Source organism: Camelus dromedarius, chromosome 14 (genome assembly GCF_036321535.1).
Source record: "Camelus dromedarius isolate mCamDro1 chromosome 14, mCamDro1.pat, whole genome shotgun sequence".
Lineage (NCBI taxonomy): Eukaryota > Metazoa > Chordata > Mammalia > Artiodactyla > Camelidae > Camelus > Camelus dromedarius.
The window spans coordinates 62,088,173-62,104,737 of record NC_087449.1 but is presented as its reverse complement, the minus strand read 5'-3'; the positions used below and the strand labels follow the sequence as shown (position 1 = coordinate 62,104,737).

Sequence of the window (16,565 nt, the reverse complement as noted above, 5' to 3'; positions counted from 1 at the left end):
AAGATGAGACTTGCCTAATACAGGGAAAAGGGGTTAATTATGATTAAGTTTTCTAAAAGGTAAAAAGACCCTTGACGTAGGGACTTCAAAATAGTTTTTGAAAATCCAGAGTAATTTAAAAGTAAAAAGAACAGTTTGCTTTGTTTTCCCTAGACAAAAATACTAGGTTCTTTTTCTAAATTACAGACTCTTTATTATTTTTAAAACTCATTGAGTATTTCCTTTTCTTAGGCAGTTTTACTTTCCTGTTTACAGGTAGGCTGTTATGGCACCTGAATTTCAGGTTCATAGTAGAATTACACAGAGGAGAGTGTGTAAGTTTTATACTTGAAGTTGTCCCTAAAGAACTGAGGAATTGGATAGATACTCCAAGGATACCCTCATGCTGGTTAAAAATTAATAGCCATTTCTCACATTGAAAGGTTGTGCGGGGAAGGGAGAGTTGCAGCTTCAGACAGGCTGGCACAGTGCTGTGTTGGCACTCAGAGCATCTGCTCCTACTCTGCATGCTGCCAAGGACAGTTCTAAAGTGTGCTTTTATTAATGTTAGTAATTTGGTTGACATAGTTTAGGAAGCTGAATGATTTGGAGAAGCAGGAGTTATTTGAAAACATGACTGATGTTTCTCAAAGTGAAAAAAATAAATACTGAAAGCAGCTGTTCATTACCACTCAGGTTAAACCAGCGTCAGACATTGCAAGAGTTCTCGGCTGAACTCATTCATTACAGTATATTTTGATATATTCATGATTTGACACTTAACTACTCATCATGTCATTATGTGATGAACTGCTGTTTTCTGTTGATGGTGGCAGTGAGCGCAGTTACTCGTTTCTTCAGCAGGTCTTCGTGTACCTAGTGCTGTGCTTGGGGCTCCATATACCCCATGCAATCCTGCCAGTAGTCCTGAGAGGTAGGGAGCACTCTCCTTTGTGGATGAGGACCCTGATGCTGGAGGGCTTCTGCGGTTTGCCCAGGTTCACCCAGCTGCTAAATAGTGTGGCTCCGCCTTGCCTAAATCCAGCGTTTGTTTATAATGTTTCTAAGTAGGACAGGTATACTGAGTAAGTAGCAGTGTTTTATACGGCTTTGCTAATTAGCCAAGATAAATTTTCATACTCACTTTGGAATTGCCCACTTCAATCCTGTATAGTAAGATAGTGTGATTAAGTGGAGTCTTTGGTATCGGCAAGCTAAGTTAGGTGGGAGCTCGTAATGCCTTCAGTTATTTTTGCTTTGGGGTTTATGGGTTGAATAGATCTGTTGTAGGCCTTTGAGCACCTCAAATAAACAGTTTTTTCAAACATTAGATTTTCAGCCCTTTCTAGCTCTTGTGTGTTAAGTGTTTTTTTAATGACACATTTGTTGGTTTGGGCTTCTTATGAATATTTCATTTCTCTTAAGTTTTATATTATTTTTGAAATCAGCCTGGAAACCACGAGAACGGAGTGAGACATTGCCTTGGCCTGACTCCCTCTGCAGTGCGGATGGCAGAGAGCTTGCATCTAGGGCTGTGGGCTTCTTTCATTTTGCTTTATTGTTGATTTCAAGACTCCGGTAACTTTTAGCTTCCTTCTCTGCTCCAGTGTTCTTTTGTTGAGAATGACTATTACACTGAATAAAAGATAATTTAAAAAGTTTTCTTAGGCTCAGTATTACAGATCATGAACGTATTTTAATTAACATACTTTCAAAATTAAATCTAGAAACTGATTTTAAGTGTAATTCTGATTTGTTTGTGGTATAATTAAAGTCATGCTCGTTAGATTCTTTCACTGTCTTAAGATATGACAGCAATAAAAGATACATATTTTTTAAATTTTGTTTTGTCAAAATGTTTTTTGGAGGGGTAGTTTTTTGTTTTTTTCCTATTCCTTTAACAAGAGTTCATCGGAACTGTTTGAAGCAGTAGCTTCTTAAGAGGTTTTGTTTGCTGGTAAAGCCGTTCCTATTCTAGAGGCTTGAGTCATTTCTGAGGAAAAGCAGAAAAGGAAACAAGAACGAGAAAGGAGTTGCCCTAACCTGTCTGTGTGTGCTCCTGAGTTTTCCTCATGTGGGGCAGGGGTTGATCGTTGTGTTTATCCCACAGTAGCATCTTTAGAATATGTGTGCGTGTATGAAAGTTTTAAAACTTCTTGGAGCTGTAATAAGATATGATCTGACCTCTTCTACCTAAACCTTTACTGAGAGTGCTTTATTCAGTTGCTCCTTAAAGGTTTAGTTAGGTCGTTAACACCCTCCCCTCTGCCTCACTCACACTGTAGGCTGGACAGACCATTGCTTAGTAATCTGTGCTTTCATTTTTCAGATTTCTGAAGCACTTTTCTTTCTGTCCTATCCTTCTCTCTCAAAATTAAGAGGAGGCAACTTTGTTTAAAAGGTTAAAACCTGACACATATATTAAGAAAAAGTCCTGAGGATTTTAAGAGACTAGAAAACTCTTGAGTGTTCTGAGGCATTTTTTTTTGTAGCTGTTTATTTCCTCTTCCCATTTTTATGGTCATGATCCTGAAATTTAAAAGTATTTTTTGATAGAAATTTTCATTATTATACAGTGGTAAATGTATAATTATTTTAATTGTTATATAGTAAATTTAATATGTTTTTAATATACAAAGAGTAGTTGAATAGTTTCAGAGAGGAGAGATTAATTCTAATAACAAAATAATGATATTATATGTGCATGGTGTTTAAAAATACCTGATTCTGAAGATTATGACAGCCAAAATTCTTGCTAATTTGATATTTTAAGAACTTTAAAGTTGATATGTTCTTATTAGTTTAATTGGTGTCTGAACGACCAAACGGAATTTGCCCTTAATGAAAGAGCTGTATTTTACCCGTTACATAGAGCTGCAGAGGATTATCTTTGCTTTGGTTAAAAAGAAAAGCAGTAAGTGCTGCTTAGGCTAAAATCCCCTCCTCCCCCTTATTTCTATTACATCTGCAGTGATAAACAGTCTTTTCCTCTTGTACTTATAATCCTGCCTCTTGGTGCAGTCTTTTGTAGGTTTCCTGAGACACCACATGCCACAAAAATGAAGGCAAACTGGTTTGTTCACCCTGGTTTAGAACCCCAAAACCAAATCATGCTCAGTGTTTGTGGTTGTAGGAGGCTGTAGGACAGTTTAGAACCAGCAACACCGAAATTCCTGTGCCTTTTGTTAATTTTCTACTGTTTGCATTCTCAGGTTCAGTTTTCATTCTCTTGCCAATTTGAGGTGTAGAGTAAACCTCTCTGGTTCTGTTGGCTGTATTTTTTTTTAACCTGTGAGATTTTCAGAACCTGTTTCTCTGCAGTAAAGTGACTACTGGCTTGAAGCAGAAAGTCTTAGGTCTCTGTGAGGAGTGGGAGCATCACTGCCCACCGCCTTCTCCCTTGGTCCCCTCTCCATAAACATGTTGATGCCAGCATCAGTGGAATGCAAGTCTCATGTTCATGTCTACTGGGTTCATGCTGCAGGCAGCAAGCATGGTGCTGGTTAGTTGTAGTTTTGATCTGTCTGTTTACACATAATGTATTGTAACATTTGTACTATTAACACTGGAGTTGAAATTAAAGTTTCCCTCTCACTGTCATCCAAAACAAGTAATATAAAGGAGTAGCTATCAGTAGCCTCAATTTTGGCTGGATTTTTGAACAGGGGCTTTAAGATTCCAGATTTGCTTGTTTTTAGAAGTTTTACTAGCTGCTCAGTGTATTATCCAGAAAGTATCTTTGATCATAGAAGTATTTGATAACAAGATCAAATTTGACTGTTAAGCATAATATCTATTTGTGGTTTTGATTCCATCAAAATTATAAATTCAGGCATTCAGGCTGGAAAATAATGTAAATTACTGTCTGTATGCCAAAGCAAATTAAATTCATGGTTGCAGTAGAGTATAGAAGGCATTAAATCAAGAAAAAGTGATCCTTAGCTAACACTGTTTCTGATCCTCTTCAGTTTTAGAGAGGCAGGGTTCTCTAAATCTCACGATTGTCAGAAAGTACATGGAACTGGTAAACTTTGTTTTCACAGAAAATGATTGTTACGCTCCCCCCAACTTTAGTTTCTTTGTTAAAGCTCATTAAGTATATTACTCAGGCTTCACTGTTGCTTCTGTATTAAATACAACTGGATCAGTATTTTGTAAATAGATAACTTGCTTAAAACGAGCCTGATGTGAGTGTACGTTGGATGGAGGAGAGAAGGGAAAAATTGTTGGCCCAGCTATACCTTTGAGTGCTGGGAGATGTACAGGATGTGGACTTCATTGTGGCATGCTGGAACTTAGCCTTGGAATTACAAGGCCAGGTTCAAACCCCAGCTCCACCAGTTAACAGTAGTGTGACTTTGGAGGGGTTACTCTACGTATATTGATCTTTGGTTTACTTGTCTGTAAACTGGGGTAAGACCTACCTTGTAGGGTTACCATGAGCATTAAGCGAGAGCCTTGTAGGAGCGGGTGTGGCATACCAACCTGGGTCTGTTGTAATTGGTGATTGCTGGCAAAATCAGCTGTGTGGTAATAACTCTGCCTGTTCTTTGACTTACTGGGGCACTTCCGGATTAAAAAAAAAATGAACAGCTTCAGCATCGTCTAACGTGTTCTTTGAAGATCCTTATGTTTTGCTTTGGTGACATGGAGTGAATTAAGTAGATTGCAAATTAGGTGAGACAGCAGAGCTTTGGATCTGCAACTAGATACACATCAGGACACTAGAGGGTTCCTCTGGTGTCGGGCATCTGCTTCTCTCTTAAAAGCTGTCTTGTTTCACTAGTTACCCAAACTAGGACACCTGTGGTTACACAGGTTGGTGGCTTGGATAACTCTTGGAGTCTGATGTGTTGCACGGGCAGAAGTAAATGTGTTTCACTGTTTGCTTGCTGCCCAGATGAAGGGTTTACTGTTTTCTTCCTGTCGTCTGTCTTAGGTTTATGTGTTCCAAACCACTCATAACTGTACTTGGTTATAACAAAATTTTATGCAGGTGACATTTTGGATGAATTTTGAATACATTTTCTTGGATATTATCAGATGTCCTTGAAGGTAACTGTGTGGGAGCTATTTCAGTGCTGTGTATGACAGATGAGGAAATCTGGATATGAAATCAGGGAAAAACAAAAGTTTGAAAGAGCTGTTTTCTTAGGAGAAGTGACTGATTAAGTTGATGATGTGTTTTATTTATTATGCACAATTATATATTATACATCATTAAGTGTCCTGCTTATCTGTGCAACATGTTTGTCGCGCAGTCTGAGGCACTGGGGCTTTCTTTTCGGGGTATAACACAGGAGTGCTCCTGTCAGTGTGCATATTCACGTGAACTAGCAGCTTGGCTTTGTGGCATCACAGGTGGTCTCAGCCCCGGAAGTTGTGTTTATGGCTGTTCATGACTGTCTGGGGAGAGGAGCCTTAGGTGTTAGCTGATTTTCAAAGGGGTCTAAGGTTTCTTCTTGAAGAGATTAGGAACCACTAAAGGGAACTAGTATGCTTAATTTAAAAAACTAAGCAGAGGGTGTTCGTTAGAAGCAATAAAATAAGTGGGATATAGACTTTAAAAAAATGAGGTGTGCTCACAATTTCTGCTATTAGAGCATTTATACGTACTGATAGGGATGTCAGCGAGTGTTTGACGTAATTCTTCTCTCAGTGAAACGTCTGCCCCACTGGACTTGTACTTTTCTGTAATGATACCTGGGTGGGATCGTGTGAATTGTTGTAGAACAAATGAGCAAAACAAATGGATGGATTCAGGTTTGTTAGTAGAAGCAGAATGTCATTGTCTTCATAAGAGGGAACATATGCTGACAATTTGGACTTACAGGCATGGGGTTTCTGTAATGTGTTCAGTAGGATCCACCGTGGATATTCCTTACAGTTGATTCCATTTATTGAGTCTGTGTCAGGCACTGTGCAGAGTTCGTTCTTTACGCACATTATCTCTGGTTCTCCTCCCAAGGACAGTATCAGGTAGGTTTCACCGGTATGTGTCATAGTCACTTCCCCTCTGCCCTGAACAGCATTACTTCTCATTATTCAAGTCATAGTCCATGGCTGCGCAACTCAGTCTGAGTTTTGTGTGTGTCCATTCTGCGGGCTTCTGTCCTCGAGGACCCGTTTTATTCAGAGTGCCGCCTCAGCACTGGAGGAGGGGAGTAGGGAGAGCCCAGTCCCGAGCCTCACTTTAGTTGAGGTCAGCTCTTTGCAGGGAAGATGTGTGACCTTGGGGATACACAAACCTTTTGGGGGCAGGTGAAATGAGTAACTGGAATGAGACTGAGACCCCTTTCCCAGCGTGGACCTGGCCTGGGAGACAGCTGTGTTTCAGATCCCCACTGTGTGAGCCCCTCCTCCTGGGCTTCCTGGTTGGCGGGGGGCATTATTTTACCCTTGTGTTGGCAAAAGACAGAAGCGTCAGCTCAGGACCCTGTGGGATGATCCTTGGAGACCAGCACTGTGCAAGATTTAGTATCTCTAAAAGGCTGTGATCTCAGTGCGGGAGCCCCGTGGCTGTGCTCCTACAAGAGCCGTAGCTTGTAGCTGGGCCAGCAGTCCCCTGAGCCTCCCTGCTTCACCTGGCTGGAGGGCTGTTTACGTCCCCCTCGCCACCCCCCTCAACCCCCCACCCCGCCTCCTGCAAATCCATCTCTCTGTCTCTGTCCCTCCAGCTCTCTTCCCATCTCCCTGTCCTTCCCTCTTCCCTCCTGCCTGATTTCCTCCCTCCTTCATTCCCTTCTTTTTATTTTTAATGAAATACAGATTTTTCTGGAACATTTTTCCATTCAGAATTTGCTTTTTGTCATTAATAGGGCCTTTCTGCAAACGGGCTTGCTTTTCACAGAGTTAGACATATAATTTCCGTTTTAAATTCCTTTGGGCCAGACATCTTTGTCGTAATATATATGTATTCCCTGTAGCTCTTAGCAAAGTGCCTTGTAGTTAGTAAGCACCCAAGAAGAATTATCTAACTACTTCTGCTTCACTGTTATCCCAGAAACTTTACAAAGCAATGTAGAGGAAGAATTAATCTAGCAAGAATAATGAGCCTGGGCTAAATTTGACTAGTAGTCTGATGTAGGCTAGTACATCTGAGAATGAGATGAGCTGTTAAATAAGCTAGTAGGATTTTGTACTTAGGTGGAGAACTGAGAAAAAAATTTGAAATTGAATTTAAATGTAATTTGTGATTTACAAAAATAACTACCTTATGAAGAGAATACATTTTAGATCTTTCTCTGCTTCTTGAATCTGAAAGACAGACTCGGCAGTTTTGAGTTTGTCAGGGGGTGAATTTTGTGCTGGCCTGTGTGCACGCGCAAGCCCTGGAGAACTCCAGGCTCTTTTTTGATGGAGCAGAGACACATCTGGACGTGCGAAAGCAGCTGGAAGACAGTGGAGGGCTTGAACAAGAGAGCATGAGCTCATTTAGCAACAGCGATGAGAGTCTTAAAAAGTATACTGGAATCAAAGGGTCTCATTTCATGGTAGGTCCCAGTGATTAGGTAGTTTAGTTACCTATAAGTTCTTTCATTTTTGTGAATAAATTTCTTAAACCTCTACCAAAATGTGTCATATTCAAGCGCCATGTCCTCATTTTTACATTTTAGGAGAGGCAAAATAAAAGCTAGTGAACAAGACTTGACTACCAAAACACTGACCCTCAGCTTATACCTGCGAGGCACTCAGCATGATTGTTTAAATTAGATTTTTGATTTACATAATTATGGGTATGGTAACCAAGTGCATTGAAACAAGAGAAAGAATAGGAGACATGTGGCTGTTCAAAAGGAGGAGAAAAAAAAATCGATTTTTTGTTTGAAATAATGTGATCACAGGAAAAAGCTGAAGGATATACACCAAAAGGCTCACAGCAGTAATGTGAAGGCTTAAGCAGTTTGGGCTATTTAAATAATGTCTTGTTTTGAATGTAGTTGATCCTCGAACAACGTGAGTTTGAGCTGCATAGGTTCACTTACATGCAGATACTGTTTTCGGTAGTCAGTAGTACAGGACTAAACTGAGGTTGGTTGAGCCCAAGGATGCGGAAACATGGACAGGGAGGACCCGAGTATACGCAAGGCTGGCTGTGAGTTATCCACAAAGCTGCCACTTCCCGGAGGATCGACACCCTGGACCCCCATGTTGTTCAAGGATCAAATGTACTTTAAATCCCTTTTAAATCTTTGTGTCTCTGTTCTGGACTTGGTATTTCTGGGGAAGGTGTGTTTTTCTGTGTGCTATACTAGGATGTACAGGTAGGAGTTGGCAAAGAAAGCACTTCAGCAGTGCCTTTTGCTGTGTGGGCAAAAGTAGAAAGTTGAGGCCTTTTCCAAATTGTACTGATGTAAAATTTCATGTGTTCATCTCCACCAAAATAAACATCTTCAGTTGTCTCATTAATTTTGCTTTTGTAAGTATGTCTTTAAAAAAAAACATTTTTTTATTTTTTTGGAGTCATGTAATCAAATGTTCATCTAGAAAAATTAGAAAATACAGACATATGGAGAAACAGGTACCGTACCCTCATCAGTAGTGTCATCACTGGGTGCCACCCGCCAGCATCTTAATGCAGATCCTCTTGGTTTACATCTATGGATAAACTATAGCCTGACTTTTATTAATTAGCGATATGGCTTGACCACTGTTCCTGTGAGCATTTCTGTACACAAATGTAAAGAATGAATCTTACATGTTTTAATTGTGTTGACTCAGATTTTTGTATGTAGATTTTACTTCCTGAAAATATTTTTAAACTAAATTTTATTATTATTTCACCAGGATATAGTGTTATAAAACTTACTGTGGGCTTTGAGAGGGAAAAAAAAAAGACTTTGCCTGTAGCTGAGACTAACCAATTCTCGAGGGTGTGGCCGTCCCCTCTGTTTTAGGGTTGCCAGGCACTTTTAACACACTGCCTCCTGCGCAGCTCCCAGGCCTGCTTTGTTTGGCCACAGGGGACTGACACCTGAACTTGAATTAAGTTCTTTACTTTGCAGTTGCCAATTCACTTTTTATATGTAAGGTTTTCAGGCTTTAGATACACCTTTTTTCCCTGTAAAATAAAGGCTACTGAAATTCCATGAGAAGAACTCTAGAAGTGAAAATGATTATAAAGCAGAACAGGCTAGCAGCTTGTTTAAGTTTCAGAGGTTTTTAATTAGTCTCTAACATTTTGTTTATGCCAAAGACTTTTTGAGGTTCCCAAGAGTGTAAGGAAATTTAAAGCTTCCTTAGTTTGAAATTTCTGAAGTTTGTTTGGGGAGCCATTTCTACTATTTGGAATTAACCAGTCAAAGCTGCTAAAAGCCCCTTTAAAAAAAGAAATTTAAAAGCTCCCTTCAGATGTAATCTTTGCTGTCCTCCCATCAGCCTGACATTTGGAAGAGTTGGGGAGCCAGAGCCTCCCCAGCGGCAAAGGCTGTACACCCCACCCCCTCCCTGCGCGGGATGCAGGCATTCCAGGAATTTATACTGTGATCCACAGCACTGAAAAATCCAGAACTTTGTTCCATTGTTTCTGTTGAAGCAAAGCCTAGAGTCCTGTTTTAATACCAGGAGCAACTTAAAACCAGAGAGGTTTTATTTTTATAATTTGCTTCCAGGATTACAGGCGGCTCTGGGTGAGGAGTTTACAGAAAAAGATTTGAAATTATGCCCAAGGAGCTTAACAGAATTTTTTTTAGTACCAGGTGCATTTCAAAATTATTCTCTGTGCAAAAGCAATCTATAGAAAACATACAGCATATTGCCTTCATAAAAACCAACTATTGCAGCATCTTACTGCTTCAGATTTCTCTCTGAAACATCGTGGACTGATGGAGCCAAGGCTGAAGGGGCTCGTTTGCCCACTGAGCTCACCTTGGCCGGTTGTAGAGGCCACTTCTGACCATCAGGTAATGGGTAACACTGTCGGCCTTTACAAACGAGGAAGACTCTTCTGCTGGCAGTTTCTGAGGCACTGTTCTCCCCCCAGTCCCGCTGCCACAGGTTCCCCCCTTGTCCTGTCAGGGCCTTTTGATGACTTCCGGGGTCACCAAGTCATTATCTTCTTCGTCGTCGTCTTTTTTAAGCGTTACGTGAAGGATATTGAAGTGGACTGTTAATTCCTAGTGGAAAACCTAGTTTTATATCTGTTTCCAGCTTCTCTTCTCTACTCATCACACCAACTGCAGAATGTTACCCACTGCCCGATGTGAAGCAGTGCTGAGGCCTAACCCTGACCACCCTCTACAGCTCGCACAGAGCGTCATTTTGGCCATCCTGTAAGCGAACAGTTTTGCTGTTGTCTGCTGGGTCCCTTTCATGACTACATGATGTGTTAGAGGTTTGGGTTTTTCTCAGTTCTAGAAAGAAATTATTTAGCATGAACATTATGCTTTTTCCCCTTAAGCGTTTCATCTTGTTTTGGGCCTGCTGTCATGAAAAAAAACCACACTCTTGCCTTTCAAAAATTCAGAAAGATGTATAATGAGTTTATATGTTCATGATGAATTTCTGAAACTTGCCTGAAATGCAGATGGCACAGTTAATTCTTTTTAAGGGTGATATTGGAACCCACACAGTGTCACTAACAAGGCTGGTAGAACACGGTGGATAGAATAGTGAGTTGTTTGGGAATTAAAATCCCAGTTTTACTACAAACTTGCTGTGAGAATTTAGGTAGTTCTTGTAATGAGATAAAGCTCAGAGGAGTGTGTATGTGAAGTTTGGCTAAACCATCTTCAGGGCTCTTTCTACTTCGGATTTCAGGGTTCTTCTCTCTCTTACCTTTTATTGTAGCCCATTCATTCCATTATTCCATATCATTTCTGTTCTCTGAGATCTGTACCCTCTGCTTTAGCTGAGTACTTTGTTGAAGTCTTTCTTCAGCCTTGAGTGAAATCATGCTTTCAGTCTTCAGATTTCCTTTGCAGGACCCTCTTATTTTGGGGCAGGAAGAAGAGAAAGATTTTTGTAATAGAATGGTCACGAAGAGAGGACATTCCAGATGGTAGTGTCACAGGGCTGGGGAGAGGAATTTTCAAAATGTAAATCCCATCAAATGCCAAAGAGAAACTTGGGGCAAATAAAGAAATTTGGGGTTTTGTAATTACCAGGTCAGAAGTAACCATGGAAAGTGGAGTTCCAGTAGCATGGGAGGATGAGAATTCAGTGGCAGGGATGGAGGGCTGAGTGAGTGAGACCTGGAGGCTGCACGCACAGCCCCCCTTTCTGGGGAGTCAGGGCTGGTCCCTGTCCAGGGCAGCCCGTTTCCTAGATGACCACTCATGGTACGATGTGGACCCTCCCAGGTGGGGACTTGCTTGGTTTGGAATCATCTGTGTATCTGAGTGAGGTCGCCAGCTCCCCGAACACAGAAGAGATAGACCTGCTTTGGTGCTCTCATGCTGACTTCTGGTTTTATGCTGCAGAGTTGGGTAGATCCCCAGTGAAGAGGCAGGCGGTGCATGTAGAATTACATATGGTTCTAAATTTAATTCATTTAAATCACCAAATGCATGAGCCTTCACTGTTGTGATGAATTTTTAACGTACCTTGAGCAAGCCTTCTAGAATTTTGCATTCTCTCTGATGCCTGACCATTTTAAAGTGAAACATTCTTTAGAATTTCCTAGTGTTTGTCTAGTTCATCAGAAGAGTAGAACATAGTCCAGAACCTAAATTATTCATGTGCTGCTTTATGCACCTTACATTGCAGGCACAGCAGAATCATGCTACACGTTGTCTTTAAAATGTACTCATTGTGGCTGTCAGATTTCTTTATATGGTAGCTTTCTCCAGAAAATCTAGTTCTACTGATTTTATTTAGCAGTGAATCATATTTGCTCAGATGGGGGTTCTGTGCTGTTGACTGATAATTGTTTCTGGCATAAGATGAAATGGGAAAAAAAATCTGCATTCCAATTTGATTGCCCCTTTTCTGTAAATGCAGTGAAAGTCTATATCACTTTTATTTGCCCTTGAAACAGAGTGAAATAATGGTTATAACGTGCTTTGTAAAGAATAAGATTACTCTCACTATGTCATTATCGGTCTTAAGAACTGAACGTGGTGGAGCACTTCAGGTGTCATCATCCTCGAGTTTGAATTTTAACTCTAGAGATAATTTAGGTGTGTGACCTCGGACGGATGACTTCACGTCTGTGATCCTTGGGTATCTGTGAAAACGAGGGGCAGGGATTGGGACTTCGGGGCCTCCTAGTAGAATGGTACTTAAGAGGTAAGGGCATCAGTCTCACAACCTGGGCAAGGGATAGGCCTGAGAGTAAGTATACCACATCCTGCCCGCCACGGAGAACACAGAGATGATTCTGGGGGCCCGGGAGGGAGAACCTTGATGCAGTGGGTAACTGCTGTTTTCCCTGTCTCAGTTTTCAGTTTCCTTCATCTTTATATGTGTGTTTCTTTTCCTCATATACATAATGTTTTGTCCTGTCCTTCGTTGTGTTCTTTGTCATCGTTTCCATTTCACTTTCCTTGTGTTTCATTCCTGTATCTTTCTTGTTTAGACCAAGTGGAGCACGCAGCTGGCAGAGCCTCTGTGTAGGACCCTTCAGGAACCTGATGGTAAGTGCACACGTGTACTTACCAGGCTCGCAGCGGCTCTGCCGGACCAGTTCTCCAGGCACCTCCTGCCTCGCAGCCAGAAACTAACACATCCCCCTCCCTGTGTAGAAGTCCTTTCAGGTTGTCTTTGGTGATAAGTTTTTTTTTCTTTTAATTTGATTACATATAGAACAGAAACCAAGCATCAGGCGGGGAAATGTATTGATACAAGGAAGCATGCAGCTTCCACCAGCTGTTAGTACGCTCTTTGGCTCTGAGTGACCCCAGGCAGACCCCAGTGTGAGTCAGGGTGCCCAGGTTCCAACTTCTGTCCTGTCACAGACTTGCCGATCAGTCCCCCTGGGACCCTGGTCTTCAGTTTCTGTCACAAAATCGCAGATAGGACAGGTGATTTCAGTAGCCCCTTCATCTCTAGTCCACGGTCCTAATTAGAAGTAACTCGAGTGTTAGATGGTTCTAACAGAGACTGAGAAAATCATTTCACGTATCAGACAATCTCGGTTCCCTGGATGGGTGGTAATTGGATTCATGACAGACTCATTTCTTTCGTAAGCTAAGTCTGTCGTGCTCATCAGGCACATAGGAGGTAAGTTTAATTGTCCATTCCTTAGCTTTTAGAATTGATTTATCAGTGTTACTCAGACACTTTAAAAGTTGTAATGAGTGTGTAGACAGCAGAGCCCCGTGTGTCTCTGGTGACCTGTGTTGTGTTGGTTCAGCCCAGGGGTTCTTAACCTGGAGGGACACTTCCTCCCGTTTTTGGTGAGACCTTTGGCCGTGTCACAACTAGAAGGAGGGGGATGCTATTGGCACCTAGTGGGTGGCGGTCAGGGGTGCTGCTGGGCATCCTCCGGTGATGCCTTGGACAGCCGCACGACAGAGTGTGGTCAGGCCCTGAGTGTCGGCTGTGCTGCGGTCGAGACGCCCTGGGACTGCGGCAGCCTGTGGTGGGTACTCTTGTTCGTCCTTGAATGGGATGCTCAGGTCCCTACTGCACGTGGCTTCTCTTCAACAGGACATCAGGGTTTCCTGGTCACGGTTTTTAGAGAGGAGGTTGGGGAGGGTTTGGGAGGAGTGGCAAAGCTTCTCACACTGATTGTGTTTGGAGAGTCCAGAAATAGACGTTTGATATTAAGTATCAGCTAGGTGTTCTAACATTGTTTTTATGCAAGGAAAAAAACTCAGAATAGCACCTTTACCTTTTAGTTATGTGATTTTATCCTTAGTACATATTAACAAATGGTATTATTAAAGTTATGCTTTGTTTTATTGCAAATATAGAAATTTTATTTATTTCTCTATTTCATATAGGCTGGTTTACTCTTTTTGTACAACCTGCTTACCAGCTTCATAGACTGCTTGAGACGTTGCAGAAAAAATTTTGAATTGCTTTTGTAAGGGATCGTATTACAACAAATCAACATCTGTTTTTCTGTTACATTTAACTGTGTATCTTTTAATTGAAAAGTAAGCTTTATGCATAAGAGGGAGGATTTAGACCTCCATTTTTATTTTATTTTGAAAGTTCATACCTGTACAAAGTAGAAAGTAAAAGGTTAGTAAGAAGGGGTCATAGCCTTTGGCTTGTTTGGGGTACCTGTGGTGGTACTGATGTCTTATGACAATTTGGGGGTTTTGATCCAGGGAAGAACCTTTCTGAATATAACTTTTGAATCCAGTGTCTGAGGGCCCTTTACGTGAACCTCATGAGACATGAACGGCAGTACTGGAGCAGTTATGCTGGAACCAGGTAATCATTTATGTTACCTGCATTGTTTGCTACCAGTAGTCTTGGATGCACTGAGCATCTCACACAGGGAAGAGCGTGTGTCATAGTGAGGATAAGGAAACTGGCTGGATCCAGATTCCCTTAAACACGACTGGGTTTCTCAAGGCCTTTGTTAACAGATTTGAGCGAAGTGCTGTTAAGTTGACTAAAGGAGAAAGACTTGAAAGAGGAGGTTACGTCTCACGACATGAAAAGGTGGTTTCATGTCCTTGCCCCGTGCAGCAGGGATTGGTTTATAGCCCCTTCCACCTGGAGACACAACTCGGCCGTCTCCGTGCAGACTCCTGTTTCCACCAAAGCATGGTTCCAGTGAAGTGTGTGCCTGTGTCCTCAGTTCCCCTTCAAGCTGCCTTTAGAAATGAATGGATTGGCATGTTACCAGGAATTTGAGAGAAGTTCTTATATAGTTGCAGAAAACATCTGTGCTTTTTATGGACTGAAGAATCAGGGACTTGAAACGGTATTTTAGAATTTACTTTTTAAGACTAACAAGTTAAATGGCTGCTTATTAAGTATTTTATACTTTTTTTCCTGTGCATTTCTCAAATATTTATCAAAGTCTGGTGGTGGTTTTTAGGCTTAATATTTGCTTTGTATCATGACTGATGTTTCTGTGTTTAATCTTTGTGATCTTTGCAGTGATGATATTTTGTGTCTCTGACCTCATTTTTACCTGTTGTCTACATTTTAGTTAGTTATGCTCTTCTGTAGTGATTCTCTGTTCTGGAAAATGCCATTTTCCAGAAGCTATGAGTGTGGTTTCTCATTTGTCATTTTACTAAATCAGAGATAAAGCTGGCAAGAGGCTTGTTCTGAAAGAGAAAGGACAGCTCCGAGAGCGACTGAACCCTGGTCGGGGAGAGCACTGCAGAAAGAGAAGGAAAGGTTTAGGACCGATCAGTAGGAACTTACTCTGAATCTGAAAGCTGAAAAAACAAAAGCTACTAGGAATAAGAAACACAGAATTTAAAAAATGGAAAAGTCACAAATTCTGATTAAGTCCCCCAAAGACTGAGCTCCCCAGCCTTCAGTGTTAGTGCTTCTGTAGAGAAGTTCTGTAGAGAGTTGTTGATCCACATGGAATATCTCGGTGACTTTCGTCCATTGCTCCAACTTGTCAGAAATGTGTTGCATTTAATCTTATCTTCTGGACTGTGTTATCACTTGGAATGCAGTTAATGTTTCCTGACTTCCATTCTCTGAATTGTTAATGAAATATTGAATTGTACTGGGCCTCGAGTCACGTCCCTCAGGACCCTCGGAGTGCCGTGCCGGCCGACAGTGAATTATTCATAATCACTCTGCTTTTGATATTTGAGCCCTTGTGCATGGGTTGCCCTTGCAATTCAGCATCATCTCGGCTTCTGTTGTTTTACTTTGACAATTCTGGATAATCTTATCTTAACTAAAAGGGCCCCAGGTTATACCATGTTGTTTGTCTCTAATGTGCTGCTTACGAATAACCAGACTTCTGCCAGTTCCTATTACTTGTGTGGTGTTGAAATGTAGTGCCATTATCTGATTTGCCTTGCACATCAGTATTGTTAACTTTTCTAGAATATTAGTTTGATAACTATTATAGCTATGAGAGGAACTGATTGATGCCCAAGATTCTCAAAAATGCAGGATTTATAAGTTCTTTTCTTTGACATGACTTAAAAGTTTTCGTTTTCATCATCTGTTTCTTTCTTTAGATATCTGAAGTGTTAATGACTTAGAAATCTGCAGGGTGCTATGTTTGGATTAGTAATTGTCTCCTTCAGGAATTCAGGATAATGGTGATGGAATGAACGAACAAACAAACAAATAAATAAATACTGTGTTTCAGGGAAGAAAAAATCCCAGGAAAATAAAAACAAAGCAAACAAAACTGAAGACATACTGCTGAAGACAAGTGAGCCAGATTCTACTCTTGCAAATATGAGAGATTCTGTGGAAGGTAAGCCTGGGGGTTGGGCTTGTATGATTCGGGTGTGTATTGCCAGCTCCTTTAACTTTGTATCTCCTTGGAATGCCCTTCTGAGACTCATCCGAGAGCCATAAAGGGTTAAACAGCAAAAAGGCCACCTAAATTTGGTGTGGCCAGCTGAGCCTTCCACATCCCACCTTCTCTTCAAAAAAATCATTGAAGCCCTTCCTTGTTAAAAATGAAGATATTTCTGGGTAAAATAAAACATACTATATGATTACATTTATAAATAATCTGTAAAGTACCAAACCAT

General features: G+C 41.0%; 1 protein-coding gene across 6 annotated transcripts in view; it reads left to right on the top strand.

Annotated features, from left to right (window-relative positions):
* The window catches only part of PRDM2 (PR/SET domain 2), a 109,228-nt gene that overhangs the window by 53,058 nt on the left and 39,605 nt on the right, over window positions 1–16,565 (top strand). For 4 of the 6 annotated variants that reach the window (XM_031464104.2, XM_031464103.2, XM_031464101.2 and 1 more), the window contains one exon: window positions 16,172–16,282. The exons of 1 other annotated variant lie outside the window; for it this stretch is intronic. In XM_031464104.2, the coding sequence (XP_031319964.1) occupies window positions 16,172–16,282 (111 nt within the window). Of the gene's footprint in view, window positions 1–12,496; window positions 12,555–16,171; window positions 16,283–16,565 lie in introns of all 6 variants that reach the window. One more of the 6 variants, XM_031464105.2, reaches the window with a different exon arrangement.